At 46.2% G+C, this 25420-nt stretch overlaps 1 protein-coding gene across 5 annotated transcripts in view; it reads right to left on the reverse strand.

Annotated features, from left to right (window-relative positions):
* The window catches only part of CADPS2 (calcium dependent secretion activator 2), a 2822196-nt gene that overhangs the window by 1578731 nt on the left and 1218045 nt on the right, over positions 1–25420 (reverse strand). For all 5 annotated transcript variants that reach the window (XM_069629098.1, XM_069629097.1, XM_069629096.1 and 2 more), the window contains one exon: positions 12207–12394. In XM_069629098.1, coding sequence (XP_069485199.1) covers positions 12207–12394 — 188 coding nt within the window. The remainder of the gene's footprint in view (positions 1–12206; positions 12395–25420) is intronic.

Raw genomic sequence — 25420 nt, forward strand, 5'->3', positions numbered from 1 at the left:
TTGCATATTATTATTATGCAGATGAAAGGCTTCCCAGTATCGATTGGCATAATCAAGGATTACAAGAATAAAGCGTTTTCCCAGCTTAGAGGTCTCTAGGTGTCCCACAATATCCATAGCAATCCTATGAAATAGGACTTCAATTATTAATAAAGGTTGTAAAGGGGCGGGTAGTACAGATCTCACAAGTTGATATAAAATGTTTAATGTCAGCAAAGACACCTGGCCAAAAGAACCTAGGTGGTATTTGGTGCTGCATTTTCCCCACTCCTTGGTGAGCTGCGGTTAGATGGGAGTATGCTAACTAACAGAGTTTTCCTATGACTCCAGGGTATCAGTTGCGTTTGGTGTATTCCGTTTGGTGTGATATCACCTCTATATAGCAAAACATGTTTTTAAGGAAAATAATGGACTGCCTTGACTATGCCCAGCTTCTCCGGAAATTACATTGTTAAAGGCTTCTGTGAGAATGGGATCATTTCTCTGGGCAAAGGCCAAGTCCGGTAAGGGAGCAGCGTCCTCTAGTTCTTTGTGGTTTTTCTCTGCAACAGGGAGATCTGCGTTGGCAACCTCTTTTAAAACCTGTTCCGTCTCTTCCTGCTCTGCTACTTCTTGGGGATCCGGCAACAACACCTTCTCTAAAATACTTTGAGCAATCTTTTTTCCATCTCTCACAGTATAGGTGTACTATGTTACCTACGTAGCAAGTTGCAAGTGGAAGAGCTACTGGGAGAAATCCAATCCAAAATCTACTAAGTCTGCCTTTCTGCTTTCTTGCTTCTCCTTGTAGAGTCTGTTTTTGCTGTTTACAGAAGAGGAGGAGTGAATTCCTTAAACACACTAGTCCAGCACGGAGCATGCATGGTGTGCGGGTAGTGTATTTGGCATCCGATGAGAAGGTAGTGGGAGAGCTGTACCCAATTGAGGGTCTAAACCTCTGCGTCCTTCATAATGGCAGCTGTGAGTTACAATTGTTTTTCATTTCTTTTGCTCTGTGTGGGTTATTTTGAACTTTCCAACTACGCGATTTGAGTAACCATGGCGTATACTTTGTGCTCAAACAGGCCATGTCAAAGAGCAATGTCGGATTTAAAGAGTGCTCACCTTAATAATGAAACCATGATGAAACCAATTGTGGTTAAACAAACTGGAGAAACAAACGTGGATGAAACAGTTATTACTATAACAACCTGGGAGAATCAGGACTTTCCTTGCTCTTTCGCCCAAGTGGTGGCTGGGACAAATATTTTTGATGCATCTTTCCAGTGGTCGCTGCAGATAGACATAAATAATAAAAGCCTGCCCTAAAAACCCTTGATCTGTTGGAGGATCCTGACTTGTGGCAAATAAACGCACCCGATTTCTCGGGGGGGGGGGGGGGGAGGGGTACATGTTCCCTTGAGCACCTTGATGCAGAGGACATAGAAAATTGCCCTCAAAGATCTGATTTCAGACGTATCTATACTGGCACCAACAGAGTCATGTGAGTTAATTAAATAGATACGTTCGTCCTTGACTCCCGAGACGGTCTGTTCGCCCAGGTGGGACAGAAGAGAAAGTGTCCATTTACATAGACACCATCTCACCCGATGGTGGAATCCTCACCAAAAACGTTACATTTTTGGGAGGGATGACTAGAGGATCCAGGCCAAGTATCATCGTACTGGGGTGTCCTTATCCATATGCAAGGCCAAGGAAAGCAGGTGGTCATTGGCCCGGAAATGAACCATACAAACATTCAAGTATCATTATCCCTTGACAAGGAGTTGGTGGATACCTTTCCTTTCTCAAATTTTGAATTTGATGGACAAAGTCCATGATACTTTCCAATATGAACTACGGGAAGAAAGGCAGACTTTAAAAGAATTGACTGCAAACATGACTTTTATGGAGGGCTTTGTTATGGGCGAAACCAGACCGGTCAGTGTACCCCCAAACAGGGGGTATTTCTGTAGACACAGTGGTAAAGCCTTTGGTTAGATCTGTTAATGTGTCAGCAATGGGGGTTACGCCTGGCGTCCTTATGGCAAACATTTTAAATCATCAGTTAAAGTGACACTAAAAAGAGAATACTTCAGAGAATGTGGTGACCAGGTCCCGAATTGTTAACACTATAGCTAATCAAGTGTTAGATGGGGAGTAGGTTGAATGTAATGGTGGGATTAATAGTGATTAACACCAGTCTGAAGTTATATCTACTGAGGAAACTAGGATGGTAAAATGTCAAGCGCTTGGTTCAAGTGATCTTCCTGGGGCTTCTACATCAAGCCCAGGCAATATAAATTTGGCACTCCATCTTGGCTAAACACACTCAATAGCTCATTAAAATCCTTTTCCATTGACGGGAACATCATAACCGGCGCCAAAGATGTAAAGACCTTGGGAGTATATTTAGATTTCATGCTATCGCTAAGTAGACAGGTAAACTCCCTCTTTGCAGGCACCGATGCCCGCAATAAAAAAAAAAACTTCAGGTCATTCACCTACCCGTCCCGAAAAAAGTCCAAGACCCAATCCGCCAGACCTACCCGGGAGGCTTGCTCGCATTTACTCGTCATTCCTAGATACAGGCAACAGGAAGCAGGGGGAAGCAACTTCCCGGTAATCATGGCTAAATTCTGGAATGCCCTCCCTCTAGCCCTAAGATGTGAAGACTCCTTCTGGTCCTTCTGCAAAGGCCTCAAAAGCTGGCGCTTTTCACAAGACCTCCAAATTTAACTGAACGCGACAAACTCTTGGCACCACTTACTCCAACCTGACCCTGATCAGAAATGTAGTTCTAGACAACATGTATGTACCACTTATGCTGAAAACTATTGTAACCACTACCTGTAAACTAATGTACTACCGATGTCTGTAACCAAAGTGTACCACTGCCTTCATGCAACCAGCGACCAGATGCCCCTGGTTTTGGTGCGCTTTACAAATGTCAAAATAAATAAATAAACCAAATACATAATGTGGAGGGCAGGAATAATGCTTATCAGAAATGTCCAAAAAACCAAACAAATGCGGCAAAAAAGATGTAAGGGGTCACAAAACGTTTTGCATAACCTTAAATGGCAATCTAATCAGTCATTTAGCTTTTATTTGGTATTAACCTTCAAGCATAACAACAAACGCAAGTACAGGTTAATAAAAAAAAACAGTTGAAATACATATGACAAGTATAGGAAGAAATTCATATGACCATAAAAAACAGACTTTAAAAAATAGAACAACGAACAATACAAAATACGATAAAAGGGCTAGAAAAGGTTACACTACAGCATCTCACAATTGCACACTGGCCCCGATTTTGATTCTACATTGTTTTAAGGCATTGTTTTCTCTGCAGCCGTGCTTTAAACAAATAACGTGCGGTTTCAAAAAAAAAATTTAAAAGCAGGCAATGACTTAAAAACATCAAAGCTGGAACTTCGTGGTGAATGCCACTTTTAGTATTGGCCTAAAATACAACCATCCCAGGCGGGAGGTTTTCCCACAGATTAACAAAGTGTAACAGAGTTTCTTTCGAAGATCCACATAATGGGCACTTTGCAGTTTCATCATCGCTCCAAGTAAAAGGGGCTACTGGCAGTATGCCAAGTGTGAAATGCAAACACAGGGATTTCTCAAGAGGCAGGCAGATTATATACAATAAGTAGGCTCTGAAACCCCACTCCATTCTGTGTTCTAAATACTCTTGGCCCAATTTTAGGTTAGCAGCACCTTGAAAAGTTTGAAAAGTATTGTGGTTCTCACAGTCTGTCATACATGGTTTTAGACGATTAGTTTCCTGGGGCTCATAATATGAGATCATGCATTACAATACTTTTCAAGCCGCTGTGTATTCCAGACTCAAAACCAGTATGGAACTAGCTTAAACGTTATCTGAGACGCTACTGGTACACAATTGAGGTCTAAATGGACCAAAGCAGAAGGAGCACTTGAAGGTAATAAACAGATTTTTTAAAAACATGTTTTCACAAGAACTCCTCCTACCAAAGTTTGAGCAACCCCATCATTCAGCACCATACAATGAGTCTGGTAGAGCTTGTTTGTGCTACAAATCCAATACCGCAGAGATTGCCCCACTGTCATGTTTTCAAATAAAAAGACAAAAGTGTCACCACCAAACATCTCTAATGTAATGACAGATTTGGCTATCTGTGCTCTCCAGCCTCCAGTTTCCTGGAAGCGCACCCCGAGATAGTCAAAATGGGGTATTTGCTCAAAGGCGGAATCACACACACAGCACCAACAACTGCCATTTGGCAAACATAGATTTTAAAAACATCACTTGGGATTTATCAATATTCAAGTTTAAACACAAGTACTTGCATTTATCCTGAAAAATAGATAAAGCCCTTTTAAATCCGTTTGGTGTAGTAGCGAGTAAGATGGCATCATCTGTATAACATTGAGCAGGATATTTATCAAAAGCCATCCTAGGGGTGTCCTGGCACTCTTCCATCAACACACGAATGACCTTCTGTAGATAGATGTTGAATAGAAGTGGTGCCAGGACACAACCCTGCCTAACACCTGTATGAACATCAAAATCCTGGATCATCTCACCACTAAGGCCATAGCGTACTCTTGCTTTATTAGCTTAATAGAGAGGCAATCATTGAAACCAAGTCAACAGGGGCATTAGGAGCTAATAGGATCTGCCACAGGATGCCTCTAGAAATCGAGTCGAATGCAGTCCTTAGATCTAAAACAAAAAAATAACACAAAGGTAAAAAATGTTTACACTGTATACATCTCGATGAGCACATAAAGTAAAAAAAAACAGTGGTTCATTGTGCCCAGATTTGACCTAAACCCTGCCTGAAGGTGACTGATTACATGTTCTTGATCACCCCCAATCATGCTGCTGGTTAAGCATTAGATTCCCAAAAGGTTTGCCAGCTCCTTCCAAATGAGATATTGAACGGTAGTTAGCTGGGAAGTCCTTGCCTCCTTTTTCTGTAAACTGGCAGAATTGTGGCCATTTTGCCAGGATATAGAGATTTCACTGCTACTCAGGATTACAGTAAAGGTTTTGCTGAGCACTGGAGCCCAAACTTGGCAATCAAAAAGGGGGAACTTCTTACCTGAAGGCGGGTTAAGTCAGAGAGAGGGTGATGTTGAAAGTGGTGAATTTGTTGCAATAGGTGATGAAGCCTCAAAAGTAATTAAAAGAAAAAAAGCATTAAAGAATAAAATGACTTTGCCTGTTAAGGGGAAGTGTGCCATTACTATTTTCTTTAAACCCCCAACACTTTTAAATTACTCCCTGAACCTTAGTATGACGACAACACATTTGCATTGGATGATGGTTTTTCCTAGACAAGTAAGGAGACTGTGCAAAGAGGAAAAAAACATTACTGCGGTTGTGCCTAGACAAGTTATTAGAGTGGTACATGAGGGGCCTGATGCAGTGGTTACAGAACCACTGCACGGGAATGTATTCCTAAAGAGCTCCCCGTTGTGGCAGAAGAGAAAGCCTACCCTGTATTTTTATCATTAGAAGAAAGGTGAAAAAAGGCCCATGAAAAAACAACAATTTTGGAACCAAAACCCTTGAAAGAGAATGACCCATTTTGGGTGAACACTTGTTTAGACTACCAAAAAGGGGAAATGAGCATTTACAGATCCCCTCCCACCATAAATAAGGGGAGAGGAAGGGCCCCAGAAGAAGAGCTATGTTTTTTTGATGTTGAGCTGAACTTTATAGTAAATGGGTTCTATCCTTTAAACAGGCAGTAGGTACTAGCACTCTGACGAAATCCCAAGGTTACATTTTATTAAGTATGTGGACTTAACGCAAGTGGAGTTTGTCCACCCAACAAGAGTAGACACAGTACGATTGGCTACACGACTAAGATCATTAGAAAATGGATACTATCAGAAGCTCGGCTTTTGAGCAGTTAGGATAGTGTTACCATTTCTCATGATAACCTGGTTTTTGGTGATTGAGGAGAGATGGCTTTAGCTCCTTGTTACCCTCTGGTTATTAAGGTGAACAACGGGGATAACCTGTCTCGAGCTGTCTCAGGTTTTACTGCAATATAAAGATCTGCATCCTACGATTGGCCGTGCATATTAAATGCCTTGCATGGTAAAGATGGAATATCGACTACTAGAAACAGTATTTGGACATTTCCCAACTTTGGTGGGTTAATATTAACATGTTCGAGAACTCCCCAGATCTGATTTGTGTACGTTAAAGAGGAGGGGTGCAACACATACCCTTGGTGAAGGCCACAATCACTCTATCCATTCTGAGCTGCTTCCTCTCCCATCTAGCCTTACTTTTAATCTTGTTTCCATGTGTAGGGCTTTTAACATGTCACTAAAAGAGATGGGGCACTCCCGTGTTCTTAGTTTTGCCCACAGCACAGATCGTTCCACGCTATTAAAGGCCTTTGTTATATCAAGAAAGGGGACATAAATGTGTCTTTTTCCAATTGAGCATGAGTAGTTAACAGATATAATTAAACAATTTAAGGCAACGTTCACCCCTCTCTTGAAACCGGATTGATATGTATGCTGGCACCGAGGTGCATCAGTCCAAAGGGAACCCCTCTGGCTGCTATACTACGTGTGTTAGGCACTACAACATTGCAAGCTGCAATTGACTGGAGGTACTTGCAGTTACATAAAGGCTTTTTAGATCCACCGGTTGGTACCGTGCTCATAAAACTAAGGATGGTGATGCTCTCGGGGAATTGCAGGTCTCTCTTTTCCTGGACAAATAAATGTGTTAAGATCCTGGATCGGTTAGGGATATCAAATGAAATTTTGCTGACCAAACCGAATGAAGTAAAAAAAAGTCTATATGAAAATGTCTGGATTGAATTATGGGATATATAGTTATTTTATCTATAACATAAAACCCTGCAATTACCTACAAGTCAATTTTTCAAAAATACCTGACGAAAAGGTGTAGGTGAGTCTGGCTGCGCCTTAAATTGAATTTATTCCCTACACTTGAAGTACTGGGCACAAGACAAAGATTATGAATGTTTCACAAGCAGTTTATTAAGTTTTTCTGTCCTTGACTGAACTCGGTGCATTTTTTTTAATAAACAAACAGTTAATTCTCATCAGTAGGGAGAAATGACAGACACACATACGCTGGGAATAAAAAACAAAGCCATCAAGTGAGATGTGCAGAACAAATGGCATTGACCTATGACAAATACCACTGTTATATGCTGGACGAAAAGAGCCTGGGTTCCACAGTATGCAATGCATGATCAGTAGTGTATTAAACAGAGGCAAGCCATGAGCACCATCAAATGATCATTAGCAGGCTTTTCTTAAAATTAAACCAGTGAGAGGAAGACAATTGCTCATACATCAAGAGGCTGATGGCACACTTGGTCAAGACATTTCTATTACACCAGGAGCTGACTTACTGCTGCAATTAACCTATTATTTTTCTGAAGTCTGCTTAAAATGAAGAAGGGCAGCCCCATAACAGCAAATAGTTTGCTGTTAAAGGAGACCTTTATGGGTTGTGTCAGCAGGGATGGGCTGCATTTGGGCTGAAAAACATTGAGGGTCACCTAAAAAATACAAATACTGAAACTGCACTTCAGCGGATTATGAATGGTTCCACTTAATTTCAAAATGTCCCTTCAGTGCAATTTCCGTCAGTTTCAAAACTAAGTGGGAATGTACAGAGTACAATGTAAAGATGTTCAGATGTTCCTGTCTTGCTCCACCTCTCCTGCTCCCCCCTCCGTTCTTCTATCACTCTCTTCCCCCTATCTCTCTTCTTTTCTCCCTCCTCCACATCACCTATGTTGCTCTCTGTTTCTCATATCTTTTCTAACTGTTTCTCAGTTGACTATCCTCCCCTTCTCACCAAATCTGGCAGGAAGAAGGATATCTTGGTCTCTAACCCTGGTCTCCCTATCGCTGACACCTACACCAGTGCATCCTCTAGACGGACCCTCACTGACATCTTCTGTCGCTCCTTCATCTGATCTTTGGACCACTCATATGGTCTCTGTGCTCTCTCCTTTCTCTTCTTCTCCCAGTAATGGTGGTACCCGGTGGGAGGCCCTCCTGGACCCCTTCCACTCCTCTAAGGTAATCGTTAATGTCTACCTCAATTACGCGTTCCTGGTCCCAAGACCCTCAGGCCAGCCTTCTCTTTGATAGACGCTTTCCACGCCTCATCAACAACCTTCCTTCTCCTGCTGTGCCCTCTCTCTCCTCTCTGGCTTCCTTGCCTTCCACCTCTGCCTCCTCCTTGGCTACTTCGCCCTCGACTCCTTCCTCCTCTGCCCACGCCTCGGGTTCATTCTACACCCCTGCAGGGCGTATCTCTGCACACCTCCATGGACGTTTTCAAGGCTAGCAACCTTCTCCATATTGCCACTCTCAACTCTTGCTCAGCTGTCAAACACTCCTCTGACATCTGCCACCTCCTGGAAGAACTAGACCTCAACGTCCTCAGTCTCGCCGAGACATGGTTCACAGCCAGCTCTGTCACGAGCTTTGACACTCTCCTCCCGGATGGCTACAAGATCCTCTCCACGCCCAGATCCAACTGACCCGGTGGGGGGTGTAGCCTTGATCTTCCCAGGGGTGGATTCCTGTCTTTGTCATTCCCATGCAGGCCTACTCCTCCTTTGAATGCCTTGTCTGTAGGCTTTCTCTCTTTCCCAGCCACTCTCTCACCATTGATACTATCTATCAGACACCTGGTCAGACATCTACTTCTTTCCTCTCTGAGTGGGCTGACCTCTCCTCCTCCCTCTTGGCCTCGACCACTCAACTCCTCCTCCTTGGAGACATCAATATCCAACTGGATGCTTCCTGTCCCTCCTTCTGTACTTTTCCGCCACCTCTGGGACTTTATCTCTCTCTCTATTCTTCCCTCTGGCCTGACTCACTCTGCGTTCAGACTCTGGCTGTCTTAATCTCCTCTGACTTAACCCTCTTTAACCCCCTCAACATTCCTCTCTCTTGGAGTGGTCACTTTCTCCTTTCCTCCCATCTCTCCCTTTCTACCCCGCAGTCCAAGCCTACTCCAGCACTGCATCTACCTTCCCGGCCATGCGGCCCATGAAGCGTGTGTCAGTTGAGGCTTTCGCTGCCACTTTCTCTCCCCTTGCTCCACCTCTGGCTGACTCTCATCCTGACAACTACCCTTTCCAAGCTCCACTCTGATACTCTCAATGGTCTTGCCCCCGTCATGAGGATCTGCTTGAAGCACAAAGCCAAGTGCAACTCTTGGTACGACTCTGACCTAGTTACCCTTAAACGCTAGTGTAGGGTGGCTGAGAAGCATGGCAGGCTTCTTGTGCATCCTCGGGCAAACTGGCTTGCCACCTGCTTCAAAGGCAATACCGGGTTTCTGTCCGCACCAAGAAGAGAGCCCACATCCAAGCCAGCATCTAGTAACTCGGCCGAACTCTTTAAAATCTGCAAGGAGCTGGCCAATCCTGCTGCAGTCTCTACCTCTCCTGTCCCCTCCCATCCCTCTGCACGGCCCTGGCCTCTCATTTCATCTCTAGAACCCAGAAACATCCTGTCCACCAACTCGTCCTCTCCTACCCGCTTCTGTCTATGCTACATCCAAGCCCGCTGCAGCCACCTCTCCTCCCCCTTTCTCTTCCTTTCCTCTGTTCTCCCCAGACGAGATTTTCAGACACGTCTGATCTATGAAAGTGTCATCAAAACAGGTTCTTCCCTGTTTGTCCAAAACCATCAAGGACCATATTGGCCTCCTCTCTCCTGCTTTGGCTGACTTCTGCAACCACTGCTTTGCCTCTGGAGCCTACCCTTCCCGTCTGAAGCACTTTCTTGCGCACTCTCTTCTCAAGAAACCCTCAGCTGACCCCTCCTGCCCGGCTAACTATTGCCCGATCTCTATCATTCCTTTCCTGGGCAAACTACTGGAAAAGTTGGCCATTTCCCAGCTTAGTCTTCACACAGATTCTGTTGGTTGAATCCATGAACATCGGTTTTGGCTTCAGAGCAGCCAGAAGCACGGAAACTGCTCTCTTAAACATCCATGAAGACCTGCTCTCCAACCTTGATTGTAATATCCCATCAGTCCTCATCCTAATCGATCTGTCTTCTGTCTTTGACATGGTCAACCATGTCATCCTGCTCAACCACCTCTATGATAACTTGGGTATCACTGATCAGGCCCTGGCCTGACTGCCCTTCTTCCTCTCCAACCGACCCTCCCAGGTCGAACTTGGGTCCTTCCTTTCCTCTATCTCACGCTCTACCTGTGGTGTTCCCCAGGGGTCTAACCTTTCTCCCTGGTTTTTCAACCAATACCTGGCACCCCTCACCCACCACATTGTTTTTCTCTGCTTCAATATTTAGTGCTTTGTGGGTGACACTCAGCTCGTTTTCAGACTCCCCTCTGTCCGCTTTTCTCCTTCTCTCATCTCTGACTGTATCTGGAATCCAGGAGTGGTGTGCCGCCAACAACCTCTGCCTTAATGCCAGTAAGACAGAGATCCTTCTCATCGGCACACCTGCTCCTTTCTTTCCTGTCACTCTCTGGCCAGCCTCCCTTGGCCCTTTCCCTGCTCCCACCTGTGAGGCTAAGAACCTCGAGGTCATTTTCGACTCCACGCTTTCATTTTCTCCACACATCTCTGACGTCTCTAAGAAGTCAAGCTACCAACTGCACCTGCTCAGAGGAATTCTTCATGTCCTCCCCTTCCCCCCAGAAGCTCACTGTCTCTAGAGCTCTGGAACTCTCTAGGCTTGACTATTCCAACAGCATCTTTATAAATCTGCCTGCAACTACTTCCCGCCCTCTGCAGCTCATCCTGAACAGTACTGCGAGACTTGTCCTTGGCCTCAAGCCCAGGGATTGTATCTCCCCAGCCCTGAAATCTCTTCATTGGCTCCCAGTGACTGCAAGGATTAAGTTCAAGACCCTTTGCATTGTCCACAAGGCCTTCTGGGGCCTGGGTCCTCAATACCTCCAACTCTCTCTTTGTGAATACCTTCCCACTCAAGCTCTTCGCGCCTCCACCTCCAACTCCCTCTGGGTCAGTCACTTCTGCAAGCAATGAGTTAGGGGTAGATCTCTTTATTCGGCTGCGGCCTCCCTCTGGGACAGCCTCCTGCCTCTCTGAAACTTGAGGAGAACCATCTTCGGTTGCGGAAGCACCTCAAGACCTTCCTCTTTGCTTCTGCCTTTGCTCTTCCTCTCCCCTGCTGATCTCGGTCTTCTTCGCCACTGGATACCTGGCTACACTCTGATTTCGGGCTCAGATCCCTGTCCACCCAGCAGCATATCCGCACTGCCTCATGGCAACCCTTGCACTTGGGTCTGTACCTGCAACCTTACAGTCCCCTTCCTGCACTTATTAGACACCCATTGTCTACGCGTTATTCTTGCACTTGCCACCTGCTGGCTGCACTACCTGTTGTTGTTTTGATCATGTGTTCAGCACTTTCCACTCCTCCCCTGCCTCCTGCACTTTCCCCCTTCCCTCTCTCCCTTGCACCTGCGTGTTCTCAATGTCACTGGGCCTAATAAGAACGTTGTTTTGTCCTCCCTTGTTCCCCTCCCTTGCCTCGTCGTGCTTTGAAACACTTGTGTATGGACGCGATATAAATAAAATATCATATCATATAACAACAGACAAATGTGCCTTTACACTTCACTTTACAATCCGTTTTGGAAAAAGAGTGAAGGCCTCCTGCAATTCACAGTTGTGACAGGAATTTCCAATTGATTCCTATGGAGCCCGCCTGATTTTGCCAGGTGGTAAATTCAGGTTATTTCGTAGCAATCCGTGGCATCACCAGTAGCATAAAGATCGAGTGCTGATGGTAAAGCGGTCGGATTTATATGGTGGCGTGGATAAGTCTAGCAGACATGCTTATTCCGCCTCATCTGGCAAATCTATCAAAATACCCCTGATTGTGAAAAGGGGGCGATAACCATTACCGTCATTTTCTCGCTACTTATCATTCGGGAGATTTAGAAAATTGACCGTTTTCTTTAGGAATGCACGTGCACTGTATAGGGACATAGCCAAACTCCTGAAGACGGTGTGTCCCTCTTGCATTCCATTTCCCTCCTAACTTCTTTTCTGATGCCAACATTTTTGGCATGTAAGTGATGCTGGAGTGTCACCTAACGGCCAAAAATAAAAAGAGGACGGTTGGGGAAAGCTAGACCGTGCACATGGCTGAATGCATCATGCTTTGTACCACATGGTCATCGGGACTTAACGTACCTGTTGCCGTGAACATGGGAAGCACAGAAGGCAAAGCTGTAGTGCAGCAGCGTCGGGTCTATCACAGCGCCACTTTCAGCATGCTCAATCAATTCGCTGAGGTAGGAGAGGTGTCGATGGCAGCCTCTTACGCCATACCGCGCACAGTATTCATCCAGGACAAAGACCTGGCCCGGACTAAACCATCCCTGTGGCAAGAGAAACACAGCACACGTCACGCAACTGGTGTTAGCTGCAATATTTAGCACTTCATGTAACACAGATTGCAGTACACTACTACTAACGCATGCATTCGGACATTGTGCACTTACTTTGGTGGACGCGGGTTTAGGTTTAGGGGAGGTCCCTCCAGTGGCAGCGGTGAATTTTGAAAGTGGTGGGGCACTGGGGCATACATATTTTTCTCGAATTGGTCGCAATTGAAGGGGGCAAACACACAAGAACCAACTAAGGGGAATCTCAGAGAACATTTTGGCAACAATTGGCTGAACATGGTGCATTTGACAGCACATATTTTGAGATTTGTTTTAAAAAGCCATAGAAGTTACAGTCAGTACTGTAGGTGACCACGGAAAACAATTCAATAGAGGCCATGTTGCCACTAGCGTACACGAGTATTTTAGAACACATGTTTCATGCTGTCAACACTATATGTGAGTACTGCCCCTTTTCATGCTGCCTGTGCCAACAATGTACCAGCACTGTACAAATGCGCTTTCATGCTGCCTACCCCACTGTTGTGCCCATGCCACACTACGTGGCCCGTGTCATTTTCACTGTCTCAGTTCCGCCCATTTGGCGGTCAATGCCCCAGTTCTACCCCATGTGGCTTCCACCGCCACATCTTGGTGCCAATACTAATGGCACAGCATGTTTTGACCCTTGTGACCTTCACTGCCACAGTTCTGTCCCAATGTCATCCTGTGCTTATGTTCTACTTTAATTTGGCTCTCAGTGTATTATTCCTCAATGCCACTTACAGCCCCAAACACTTTGTCCCTTTGTCCCCCAGATTCGCAGAAGCCTCCTCTTGTAAATAGAGGTCCAACCCATGGAGAGGTGTGATTGGCACCTCCTTCCATGCTTCGGTAACAGCTGTGCTGGTGGGAGACAGTGGCTGCCAATGAGCAATGTATGCTTAAAGAGAGCGCGTATGTGTGTGTGTCAGAGAGAGACACAAGCTAAAATAAGAAATACTGAACGTCTTCTTTAAATGTATGAATTAAAGCCGACCTTGGGGATCGAACCGCAGTTGTCAGGTTTGCAGGCCTGACATTGCACCACTGCACTGTATAACCTGATGAAAAATAACAAACACCTAAAGGTGAAATGCTCCATTTCGACTCGGTAAGATCCAGGGAAAACAACTGTATTAGTTTTGTGTGTGTTGATTTTATGAAAGGCAAATGCCATTCGTCCTGTGCAATTTGGGTGGTTATGCAAATCCAATTTAATGACATCTGCATGTTTCACCGTGATATGCTAATGTGTGGCAACGTCACATCCCATTGCGTTTGTTGATGAGTCCCGCCACTTTCATTTTCTTAGGACCTGGCCCCTGGATAGAGGTATGGTGGCACACTTGCAATGGGCAGTACAGGAAGCATTGAGAGCGAAAAGTGGAAAACCAGGGCGCAGTGGGGGACTTCACATATGGTAGTTCTTGTTGCAATAATAATGGCATTGGCAAATCAACAGCCAACAAGGCAGTTCTCAGGACAATGGAACAGTCCTAGAGCAATGAAAGTGCCATGGAGCAAAGCAGGGTGCAATGGGAATGTTCTGGGATAATAAGCTTGACATGAAGCAAACCAGTGGTGAATAGGCTAGTTTTGGTGGCAATGTGAGTAACATGGAGCAGTTAGGAGGAAGTGGGATGTGACATTGGGGGAGTTCTATTTGAAATTACAGTGACATGGAACAATTCTGGAGGGAGTGGGAAAGTTCTGGGGAACAATGAGTTTCATGGGACAAATCAAAGGGAAATGGTACAGTTATGGGAATAATGAACTGCGTTAGGTCAGAAGGAGATAGACTTGTTTTATTTTCTGATGTTCCAAGTGGTTTATTGAAATAACAATGAATAGACCCATCTATCCATATTCTATGGGTTTCCCTATTTTGAGGAATCCAAGAATCCTCCCTCCTTTCCGTGGATTAGCCTCCACCTAGGTGGCTAGGGAAAGGCCGAAGCTGCCGGATCGTGACCCTCGGGGTGGATTTGTGAGGGAGGACCACCTGGGGAGAGGTGACTTGGCGAGATAAAGTGAGGTACCTAAGGAGGAGACATGGTATCCCCCCTTTTCCCTTTCATGATGTTCTGTCAATCCCCCAAGCCTGTATAGGTTATTGTCATTCCTTCCTGGTTCTCCCATTGCCTTTGACATGTATGCACAAACCACTTTGGTACTGAGACGAGGAAGAGGGGGGCAAACCGCACATCAGACTCTGAGTTTGCCAGTGAGTAGTCTAGTGTTTGGCAAGCCAATCATCTTGGCGGGAGATTTAAAACCCCATACGAACAGAGAACATGATGTTGGCTGCAGGGGAAGTTGCGAGGTGCGGAGCAGCAGCCGAGACGCTGAAGGTACCAAGCTGATTGCAGAGCACACGCAGCAAGAAGCAAAGCTGGTGACAGGTAAAATCCTGTGGAAAGCTGCATAGCGAGTCAGAGCCAGCTCAGCAGAGCCGTGCAGTGAGAAGCGTTCCTACGGTAGCAGACCAGGATTGGCAGTGAGCCTTCAGGGAGCCACCGAGGAAGCAGGATGAAGTGCCAAATGCGGAAAGGACTGTGGAGGCACAGAGACTTCCTCCGATGCCATGGAAACTACCAGTAAATTCACCCAATGGAGCAGGGACCATGGGGCACAGCAAATGGGCGTGCATGCCCAGAAAGACATTTGCTTATGTTTTGAAAACCGAAACAAACTTGAATGAAAGACATTAAAACAATTCAAGATGAGGGAAGAAATTAATGCAGATTGAATTAATGATATAAGTGAAGACAGTGAGATATTCCCTAAAGTGGCAGTGGGAATTTCGAAATCAGCATTGCCTAAGCCATCACATAGACTTTGTGAAGTCCTGAAAACAAGCATTGGCAAAAGCCAGAAGTGGTGAATCTGGTATCTGATAGTATAGAGACAGCTGGCACACCAAACCTGAGAAAGGCATTAAGACGTGAAGATAAGAAAGTTGAATCACTGGGGCAGCACCCTGGCACGGGAGTGCACTGTGAGAGCCACAAAACCCCAGTCAGTAGAAGTGAACTGTTGAACTATGAAATCCCGGTAAGGGAAATTTCCAGGATACCAGTGAAGGATTACAGTAATTTTGTTGTGGATAGACATCTGCACCTCAGGGGAGGCCTGGCAGGTAAGTGTACCAGGCTTTCTCTAATGTGGAAGAACAACTTTTCTGTTATGTTATGTTTAGCACTTGATGAACTCTTGTGAAGTTGGATGGGGAAATATACCAGCTTCTAAGTGGATGAACTTTACTTTGTGAGAACATTTGACAACTGTCCAACACAAGAAGGACTGGGACACACCCTTGCTTGTCCTTTTTGAAGTGTCCGAGAGCGTAGGGAAGGGAGTTCCCTGCTAGAGTGAGAACTGTTGCAAACCTTGGAACAATTATTGAACACTTGTTATTTTTGAAACATAACCCTTCAGAGCCTTCAACTATGGTTAACGGTAAAAGGCATATTTCCAATATTTTAGAAATTAAGAGGGGAACTAGACAAGGCTACCCTTTTCATCCCTTTGACCATTTGTTGCTGCCATACAACAGACTGTCCAAATCAAAGCTATAAAAACATTCAGATGAAGAGATGAAACTGAACGTATTAACAGATATTTTACTGGTGCTCAATAAGCTCAATACCGCCATTAATTACGAGAAATACTTTCTCCACCCTTTCAAGGTTAAACAAAAATCAACTGGTGAAAATGTGAAGCAATACCCATATCTATAAATCATGATCAAAGCAGATGTTCACCAATATCCATTTTGGTGGAATCCACAATGTAAGAAATATTTAGGAATTAAATCAAATCCTGGTCTATGTAATATTTTATTGGATAATCTCTCCCGGCTGCAGGACATAATTGCTGCAGATACTGAGTTGGAAAGGTGTGGGATTGTCCTTCTACAGCAAGATTCAAACAGGAATGATGACAATGCCTACATTAAATATGGGAATTAGCATATGTCCACTAACTTCAGAGAAGTCCTGGTTGACATTGCATTAGTAATGTGGGAGATCAAAAACTTTCTTTGGGCCTCCCCCTTAGTTGTATGGCCAATCATTTTGCAGTGAACAACTATGGAGATATTACATTATCAAATGTTGATCTCCACAGCTTATTTTTTAATATTTTCCCATAAACATCCATGTTCTGTAGAGTAAATATAAACCAATTTGGCTTGCTGTGCATAAAGGGTTCAACAAACATAACCAAATGGAAGTAGCACATACATAATTAGCTGTAGACCCCTATATACAAGCACAGTTATTGGACAACCATGGTCTTAGTGCAGGTCATATGGTCTGTGGGCTGCACTGGGTCACAAAATAGAATGAATCAGTTCAAGTAGTTTGGGATGTTATCATTTCCACTACGTTCTCATTTTTGACATCGAAATCTCAGTATGAACTACCGAATAAACATGCACGGCACTATGTGTAGTAACTGAAAATGTGTTTACATGTGATGGTGTAATGAGTGTGAGATTGGGTAAGTGGGCACCTCTTCTTGATTAACAAAAGTAATTCTTCTTAAATACATTTCCGAAAAAGTATGTGGTCCTGTAGCCAACAGACGTCAGAAGTACTATGAGGTATGGTAATATTTAGTGGGAGAATGGATCCTAAGTCTAATAACCTAGGACTTTGGAAGGACTGCTGTGTCCAATGAAACACATATAGTTACTTGTAATTATAAAAATACAATACATAGGTTTGGAGTAGTGTTTCAAACATTCATTATAAATATTCTTTTTGACAACAGTTGTAAAATTCAACCAAAGATGTTTATTTCCAGAGACACAAGCAGTTCATAGTTTGTTCAATGAATGTCAGTCTTCAGACCATCTTCAGGGACTCAATTCTAAAGAGTTAAATAAAAATCAATTTAACTAGATACCTTGTATGTGTTTCTGTATATAGTTCTCAGTAAATAAAGATTTTATAGCAAAATATTATTTTAATTTTTTACCCGACTACAGTGTAATTTTTAAAATAAGAATGATATGATATATGATAGGTTATTTATAACGCGCTTAAAACCCACAGATTTCTAAGCACGGAACCCAGGGAATGAACCAGTGGTGCTCTGTGTCGTCTTGCTTCCAAAGCGAGCACGTTGACCCTGAGCTATCCTCCCGAGACTGCTATCATCTTGGACTTATGGTAAGCACACAGCTTACTATGTGAGAATCTGGATTCTGTTTCTAAAGAAATAGTAAATGCGATTCTGCAAATGGTGCTGCAGCGGTAACGCGATGTCATCATCGTGATGACGTTATTGTGTGCCGGCGGCCATTTTGGGTTCATTAAACAAATGGAGAAAAAATGTAGAAAAGAAAGCATTCGCCCAAACATAGAATGTAAATAATCGTGTGCATATTAAGTGGAGTGTAATTCATGATTATGCATAATTGTGCACATTGTACAGTACAATAATGATAACATAAGCTTAGTGTTAATAAGGATAATGTCTCTGTATCCATAGAGGATAGTACATATCACATCATATATAGCACAAACTTGGCACCACATTGGTACTTATGTGGGAATTATTTCTTAGCTGTTAATTAAAGTGCATACACATTACATATATTTTCTAATGTCATGACATGCATTTCAATTGTTTTGGATGGGCATTTGGTTCATGTCCATTTACATAATTATGTCTTGGCTAGCATGGTATTCAACATATTCATCTAGATTTGATTATGCATTTATGCCCGTAGCTCATGTCTCTGATGTTATTGAGGATTATACAAGTTATAAAATGTAGTCTTGACACCAGCTCTGTTATTGCCGTGGATTACATATGTTTTTCAATATAGTCATGACACCCGCTTGGTGCCAATTAGAAGTATGCCCCTACATTTCAATTCTATGTCAATTTCACAGCATACTCTTGACATATGATTGTTTGAAAACATAACATAACTTAATCCCAATACATTCTTGACAAATGTACACATGGCATTAAGGATACACATTTTTCTTTACATTACTTCATCAATGTCAAACCCTCTGTGATACAAAGTTTGCATGTTGAACATCTTGATCAATATAGTGACATCGGTATGTCTTTGTCAGGGATATCATCCTCTAACTTTGTCTTTTGTAGCTATACATTTGGTAGTAACATAAAATCAGTTTGAATAGCCACCTTACTGAGATTCCTGTGCATGTTTATCATGCAGATCAGATAACATTCTACTGCATGAGATTATAAATGGTATCGCGTGTATCTCACATTCCGTTAGTCTTTGCCAAGTTCACTCAAATTCTAGATCAGCAAAACTACAGTTCAGAACATGTCAGTCCAAATTCCAAAAATGTCATCTATGTATCTCCCCTAGTATTTCACATAATTCCACCAAACATGGTGGTGCAAAATGTGTTCACTTTCGAATATATACATGAAGCAGTTTGTATAGCTTGGGGCCATTGTGGCCCCCCATAGATGTTCCCGATACTTGTAGGTACCATTTTTTTTAAAAACCGAAAGTAATAATTTTGTGCTATAAATGCAAAGTTCTTTTGAGGCTTTCACATTTTCGGTCTTGAGTAGGAGCCATCCAACCGCCTCTTGACCAAGGTTGTGCAGAATGGAGGTATATAGGCTGCATATGTCTTCTGCAAAGAGTAAATTGTTGGTGTGTATGTCTAAGGCACATATGATATTGATGAAGTGTGCAGTGTCTTTGATGTAGGTCTCTGTTTGTTGAATAGTGGTTGTAAATAATGAGTCCAAGTATTTGCCTAGTGTCTTAAGATGCTGTTGGTGGCAGATAACTATGGGACCTCCAGGTGGTTCTGTCTTGTTTTTGTGGATTCTGGGCAGTGTGTAGAGAATGGGAGTCCTGGGATGATATATATATGATATTTATAATGCGCCTATACACAAGTGTTTCAAGGCGCAACTAGGTAGATTTGATGCTATAAGGTAGTTTCTGGTCCTGTGCGAGATCCAACTTCTGTCTTCTGCTTTTGTTAGTATAGTATTCAGACTCTCTCTCATTTGGTTAGCGGGATCTGTGTCTATCAGCACATAGATGTTTCTGTCTATTAGTCGTTTGGTGCATTCTTTCTCATAGTCTTCAGTGTTCATCACTACTAGTCCTCCTTTGTTTGTGGGTTTGAAGGTAAGGGATGAATCTGCTTATAGAGATTTGATCTCTGATTCTTTGCGATTGAAATTGTGATTGAATGCAAAATGGCTGCTGGCACATGATGTCATCGTCACAACGATGACATCATCACATTACCACTGCCGGCTCCTTTTGCAGACCCGTAAAGCCACACTGACACGGGGGAACAGCTTGATCGAGCAATTACTTCAGTGTCAAGCTGTCATTCAAAGAAAACCTGGTAAGTGTATTACAGAAACACCACTTGCAGATAACTGGGAAACTATTATAGGGGGGCCATACATTAATCAAAGTACAACCCCATTACAGGCTCAAAGACCCTCACCTAGGAGGGAACCTAGGATAGAACAAGAACAGGTAGGACTGTTTTACCTACATTTGGCAACAGAGTAATTTTGTACCAGAAAGAAACCAAGATTGAACTACCAATATAACTTAGAGAAGAACAAGTTTCTTTCTTACCTGGTAACGTTCTTTCGATGGGATGGTCCGACGACGTATTCCATTTCTATGACAGGTAATGTCCACAGCTGTGCTGCTTCGGAAAATCTTTGGCGTCTGCGTCCTGCGTCGATGACGTCGATGCGCCGTCCCCAAGGACCTCCTCCGACGGCCGACTTCACCCGATATGATAAGTAGGACGCACGACGCCCATAGCCTCAGTTATAGTTTTTTCCCAGAACGTGTGCCACCAGTTTTCTGCCAGTCAGACACACAAGGCCTTGCGGAACGCAAGCTGCAATCGCAAAAGAAATTCTGCAGCGGGGAAGGCAGGGAGGGAGCGATATGGCATACGTCGTCGGACCATCCCATCGAAAGAACGTTACCAGGTAAGAAAGTAACTTGTTCTTTGAGGGGATTGGGTCCTCCGACGTATTCCATATCTATGACAAACTCCCAAAGCAGTACCAAGCAAGGAGGTGGGAAAGAATTTAGAATACAAATATAGCATGCCCAATCAAATAGCGGAATAGAGGACTGCCTTGCCAAAGGCCAGATCTTGCCCCCTGATGGAATCGAGGGAATAGTGACGTACAAAAGTATGTACTGAAGCCCAGGTGGCTGCATCACAGATTTGACGAATAGGAACTCCCCTCTGCAGGGCAGTAGACGCAGCCACTCCTCTTGTAGAATGGGCCCGCAAGCCAGCCAGGGGGTCCTTACCCGCCAAGCGGTAACACTCGGAGATAGCTAAAATAATCCAACGAGACAAAGTCTGTTTCGTCACAGCTTGTCCCAAACGCTTTCCAGCGTAACCAATGAAAAGTTGATCGTCCCCTCTGACCCGGGACATGCGCGAGATATAAAAGCTCAACGCTCTCCTAGGATCAAGCCTATGGAGCCTCTCCTCTTCCTTACCAGGATGTGGAGGAGGATAGAACGCCAGAAGAACAACCTTCTGGCTCAAATGAAATTCCGAAACCACCGTCGGAAGAAAAGAAGGACGAACTCTAAGGACAACCCTGTCCTTGTGAAATACAGTGAAGGGTGGCTTAACTGAAAGTGCCTGTAACTCACTCACTCTGCGAGCGGAAGTAACCACAACTAAAAACACAGTTTTCAGAGTTAACTGCCTCAAAGGGCAAGAATGTAAAGGCTCAAACGGAGCGCCCATAAGGAACTTAAGAACAAGGTTCAAATCCCAACCTGGCACCAAAAAAGGTGACGGAGGGAACACATTAGTGAGCCCTTTCAAAAACTGCGAAATTAAAGGAATCTTAAAATAGGAACACTCTTCAGACGAGCGCTTAAATATGGACAGCGCCGCCAGGTAACCTTTAATGGTCCCCACTTGCAAGCCCCTGTGGGCCAAAGAAAGCAAAAAAGACAAAACCATAGGAATGTCGCATTCAAAAGGATCCACATTCTGAACTCTGCACCAGTCGCAGAACTTTCTCCAACGGCAACGGTACAGAGACTTAGTTGCCGGCCACCGGGCCGAGAGCAACACCTCCATCACGTCTTCAGGGATGTCCCAATCCTTATACCTCAACCTTTCAGAAGCCAAGTGTGAAGATTGAGGGATCTGACCTCTGGATGGAGAACCTGATGCCCCTCCCGTGAGAGCTGATCGTCTCGGTAGGGAAGACGACGTGGAGGGCAGATGGACAAGTCTAGAAGGTCCGGGTACCACGTCCTCCGGGCCCACGCCGGAGCAATGAGGATCATCCGGGAACCAAACCTCCGTAACCTCCGCAACACTTGCGGGATGACGGGGACTGGAGGAAACGCGTACAGCAGTGGGAATGACCACTCCACCACGAACGCGTCTCCTAAGGCTCCTTTTGGAGGAAATTCCCGCGAGCAAAACCTTTTGCACTTCCGGTTGACACTGGAGGCGAAGAGATCCACTTGAGGGGTCCCCAAAGGGCGAAGATTTCCAGGAGAATCTCCTGAGCCAGCTCCCACTCGTGAGAGATCTTGCTCTGCCTGCTCAGAGCGTCCGCCGTCTCGTTGTCGTCTCCGGCCAGATGAACTGCCGAGATCGAAACTTCCTGCTGGATGGCCCAGAACTCGAGCTGCATCGCCTCTCTGCACAGCGGAAGTGACCCTACCCCCCCCCTTTTTGTTGAGGTAGTGCATGGCCACCGTGTTGTCCGTCAGAATCAGGACACTCTTCCCGCGCACAGTCGGCAGAAAAGCCTTCAGGGCTAGCCTGACGGCCCTCAGCTCCAACAGATTGATATGGAGTCTGGACTCCGACGGAGACCAACGACCGCTGACTGTCAGCTCGTTGGCATGAGCTCCCCATCCCATGAGGGATGCGTCCGTCATGATCATCACCTCCGGCCAGGGCAGCCAAAATGGGGCCCCCTTCATCAGATTGCCCTCGACGGCCCACCACAGAAGGTCCCGGGCTACCGAGGGCGGCACCTGAACAGGGTCCGACAGCCTGCCGGAGGACTGAGACCACTGGAGCTGGAGTGCACACTGCAAAAATCTCATCCGCAGACGAGCCTCTGGCACCAGAAGAATGCAGGATGCCATGAGGCCGAGCAGTCTCAAGAACTCGGATGCTGGGAGGGTCTGGGCAAACTGAAACTTGTGCACCATCTGCTGGATGTGAAGAGCCCTCACCTGAGGAGGAAAACACTGCCCCAGGGACGTGTCGAGCACTGCTCCGATGTACTGGAGACGCTGCGTTGGTGTCAAATGGGACTTCTTTAAATTGAGGGAGAAGCCCAACTTGTGAAGGGAGTGGCAGGTGACGGACAGAGGATCCAGGACTTGCTCGGGAGAGCTCCCCCTGATCAACCAATCGTCCAGGTAGGGGTAGACGTGAATCCCCCCTTTCCTGAGATGCGCTGCCACCACCACCATGAGCTTGGTGAAAACCCTCGGGGCGGAGGTCAATCCGAACGGCAGGACCCGAAACTGAAAGTGCGAGTCGCCAACCGCGAACCTCAGGTACTTCTTGTGCTTGGGATGGATCGGCACATTGAAGTAAGCATCCTTGAGGTCGAGAGACACCAACCAGTCCTGAAGTTGAAGGGCCTGGAGGACTTGAGAAAGAGTCACCAACTTGAACTTGTCCTTCCTGAGGAGTTTGCTCAAACCGCGCAAGTCCATGATGGGTCTCAATCCCCCGTCTTTCTTTGAAATCAAAAAATAAGGGGAATACCATCCCTTGTTCCTCTCCGCTACAGGCACCAGTTCTATGGTGCCTTTCTCCAGCAGGGCCTGAATTTCCTGCGCAAGGAGCGGATCCGGACTCTTCAAAGAGAGGTTCCCTGGTGGATTGTCGTGAGGCCTCTGCCTAAAAGGAAGACAGTAGCCGTGGGTTATGATCTCCAGAACCCACACATCCGAAGTTCTGGCTTGCCACTCTACAAGATGGTGCACCAGCCTTCCCCCAATAGGCGAACCATGAGACCTGGTCTCATGACTGAGTGGTAGCGGCTGGGGCGTTGCCTGAGGGCAAAGAGGCAACTGCCCGAGCGGCCTTGGCACCTCGAGTACCTTTGTTTCCACCTCTGGCACTCTTACGATGGCCTCTTTGACTGCCAGCTCCTCTCGCTTTACTGAAGGACGAGTAATAGCGAAAGGAACCTCCCCTCCATTGCTGTCCCCTAGGACGAAAAGGCGGAGGTTGGCGAACTGCAGCACCCAAAGACTTTGCTGCAGCTTTGGAGGTCTGCAACTTCTCAAGGCTCTCGTCAGCCTTGCTGCCAAAAAGGTGTTCACCGTCAAAGGGCATGTTGAGGAGCCGGGACTGCACATCAGGAGCGAACCCAGACTTCCTCAACCACGCAAACCTGTGCATTACGGTGCTTGCCACCATGGACCGGCTGACACAATCCGCCAAGTCCAAACCCGACTGAATGGCCTCACACATGGCATCCTTGCCATCCTGAACCATAGCAAGGAAACCATCCCGTTTGTCCCCTTCGGGAATATGATCAGCCGCTAATGCAACACAGTTCCACAGAGTGTGTGTGAAACGAGACAAGGCACATATGGAGTTGGCCGCCTGAAGCGCCATACCCCCAGAAGAAAACACTTTCTTCGCCCAGCCGTTAAAACGTTTGTCGTCCCTATCCGGAGGGATGGTAGGATACAACGCCTGCTTTGCCGGGGCCGTAGCCGCCTGCACCACCAAACTCACCGGGTGGGGTGCCTAGACAAGTAGCAGGGGTCGCTACTTGCTGGACGGTATTTTCGCGACCAAGATTTGCCCACTGCCGGGAGACTCTCCGGAGCAGTCCAAGCCGCTGCCACCCTTCTCTGCAGAGCCATATGAAAAGGCAAAACCGGGTCAGTGGGTGGACCGAGATCAAGGATGTCCGTGAGATCATCCTGAACGAACTCCCCTTGGGGAGCCGACCAACCCAAGTACTCGGTAACCCGAGACATAAGGCGCCAATATGACGAATCGGCATGAGTGCCAGGCTCCGGCCGACAAAACTCCACCTCCGGAGAGGTGTCCAATCCACTGGCATCATGCAGTGACTGCCTCAGGTCATCAAACTGACTATGGCCCGAGATAAGTTCATCCGGAACCGTAACCGGAACCAGACCGCCATCACAGCCTTCATCACCCTCTGAAATGTACTCCAGGCGGGGAGAGGAAGACCTCTGCGGACCAAAGCAGTGCCGGACCTTAGCCATATCCTTTTTAGGGGCAAACCCTGCGCCACGGGGCCCCTCCGACACCAACGCCTCGAAAGGCGTCGAGGGGGCGCCGAGCGAGTCGGCGCCGACAGAAAAGGCGTCGAGGGCGCCGAGCGACTCAGTGCCGGTGTCGAGCGAGTCGGTGCCGGCGTCGAGCGAATCGGCGTCAACGTCAGCTGCAACGCCTCCAGCATCGGCGGCGTCGACACAGTCCTCGAAGCCGGAGCTCCGAGCGTGTCTCTCGACAGCCTGGGCGCCGACGGCGTCGACGACCCCCTCGAAGACGGAACCTCGAGAGTAATCGTCGAAGACCTCGGCGCCACAGGCATCGACGTCTTCTTCGAAGACGGCACAGGATCACGCGGTCTCGAGTGCGTCGAGGACCGGGACCTGGAACGGGCATGGCGAGAATGGCTACCCTTGTCCGAGCGGGACCTCTCCCGCGAGCCGTGCCGACCACCCGAGCCCGAAGGCGTACGGGCAGTGTCTCTCGACCGGTGCCGACCGACCCCACTCGGAGGCGCAGACGGACCGGAGCCCTGCGATTCCAGAATCGCTAGCATCTGCTTCCCGAAGGAAGCCCATTCCTCCGGTGTCGCTTGCATGGAGGGATAAGCGACCCGCCGACGGGCGGAGTCCTCGGAAGAGGACGGGGAAGGCGACCTATGCCGGCGCTTCCTGGAATGCCTAGAAGAGGCGGAGGAGTGTCG

The sequence above is a fragment of the Ambystoma mexicanum genome, chromosome 12 (genome assembly GCF_040938575.1).
Source record: "Ambystoma mexicanum isolate Mex_15411 chromosome 12, UKY_AmexF1_1, whole genome shotgun sequence".
Classification (NCBI taxonomy): Eukaryota; Metazoa; Chordata; class Amphibia; order Caudata; family Ambystomatidae; genus Ambystoma; species Ambystoma mexicanum.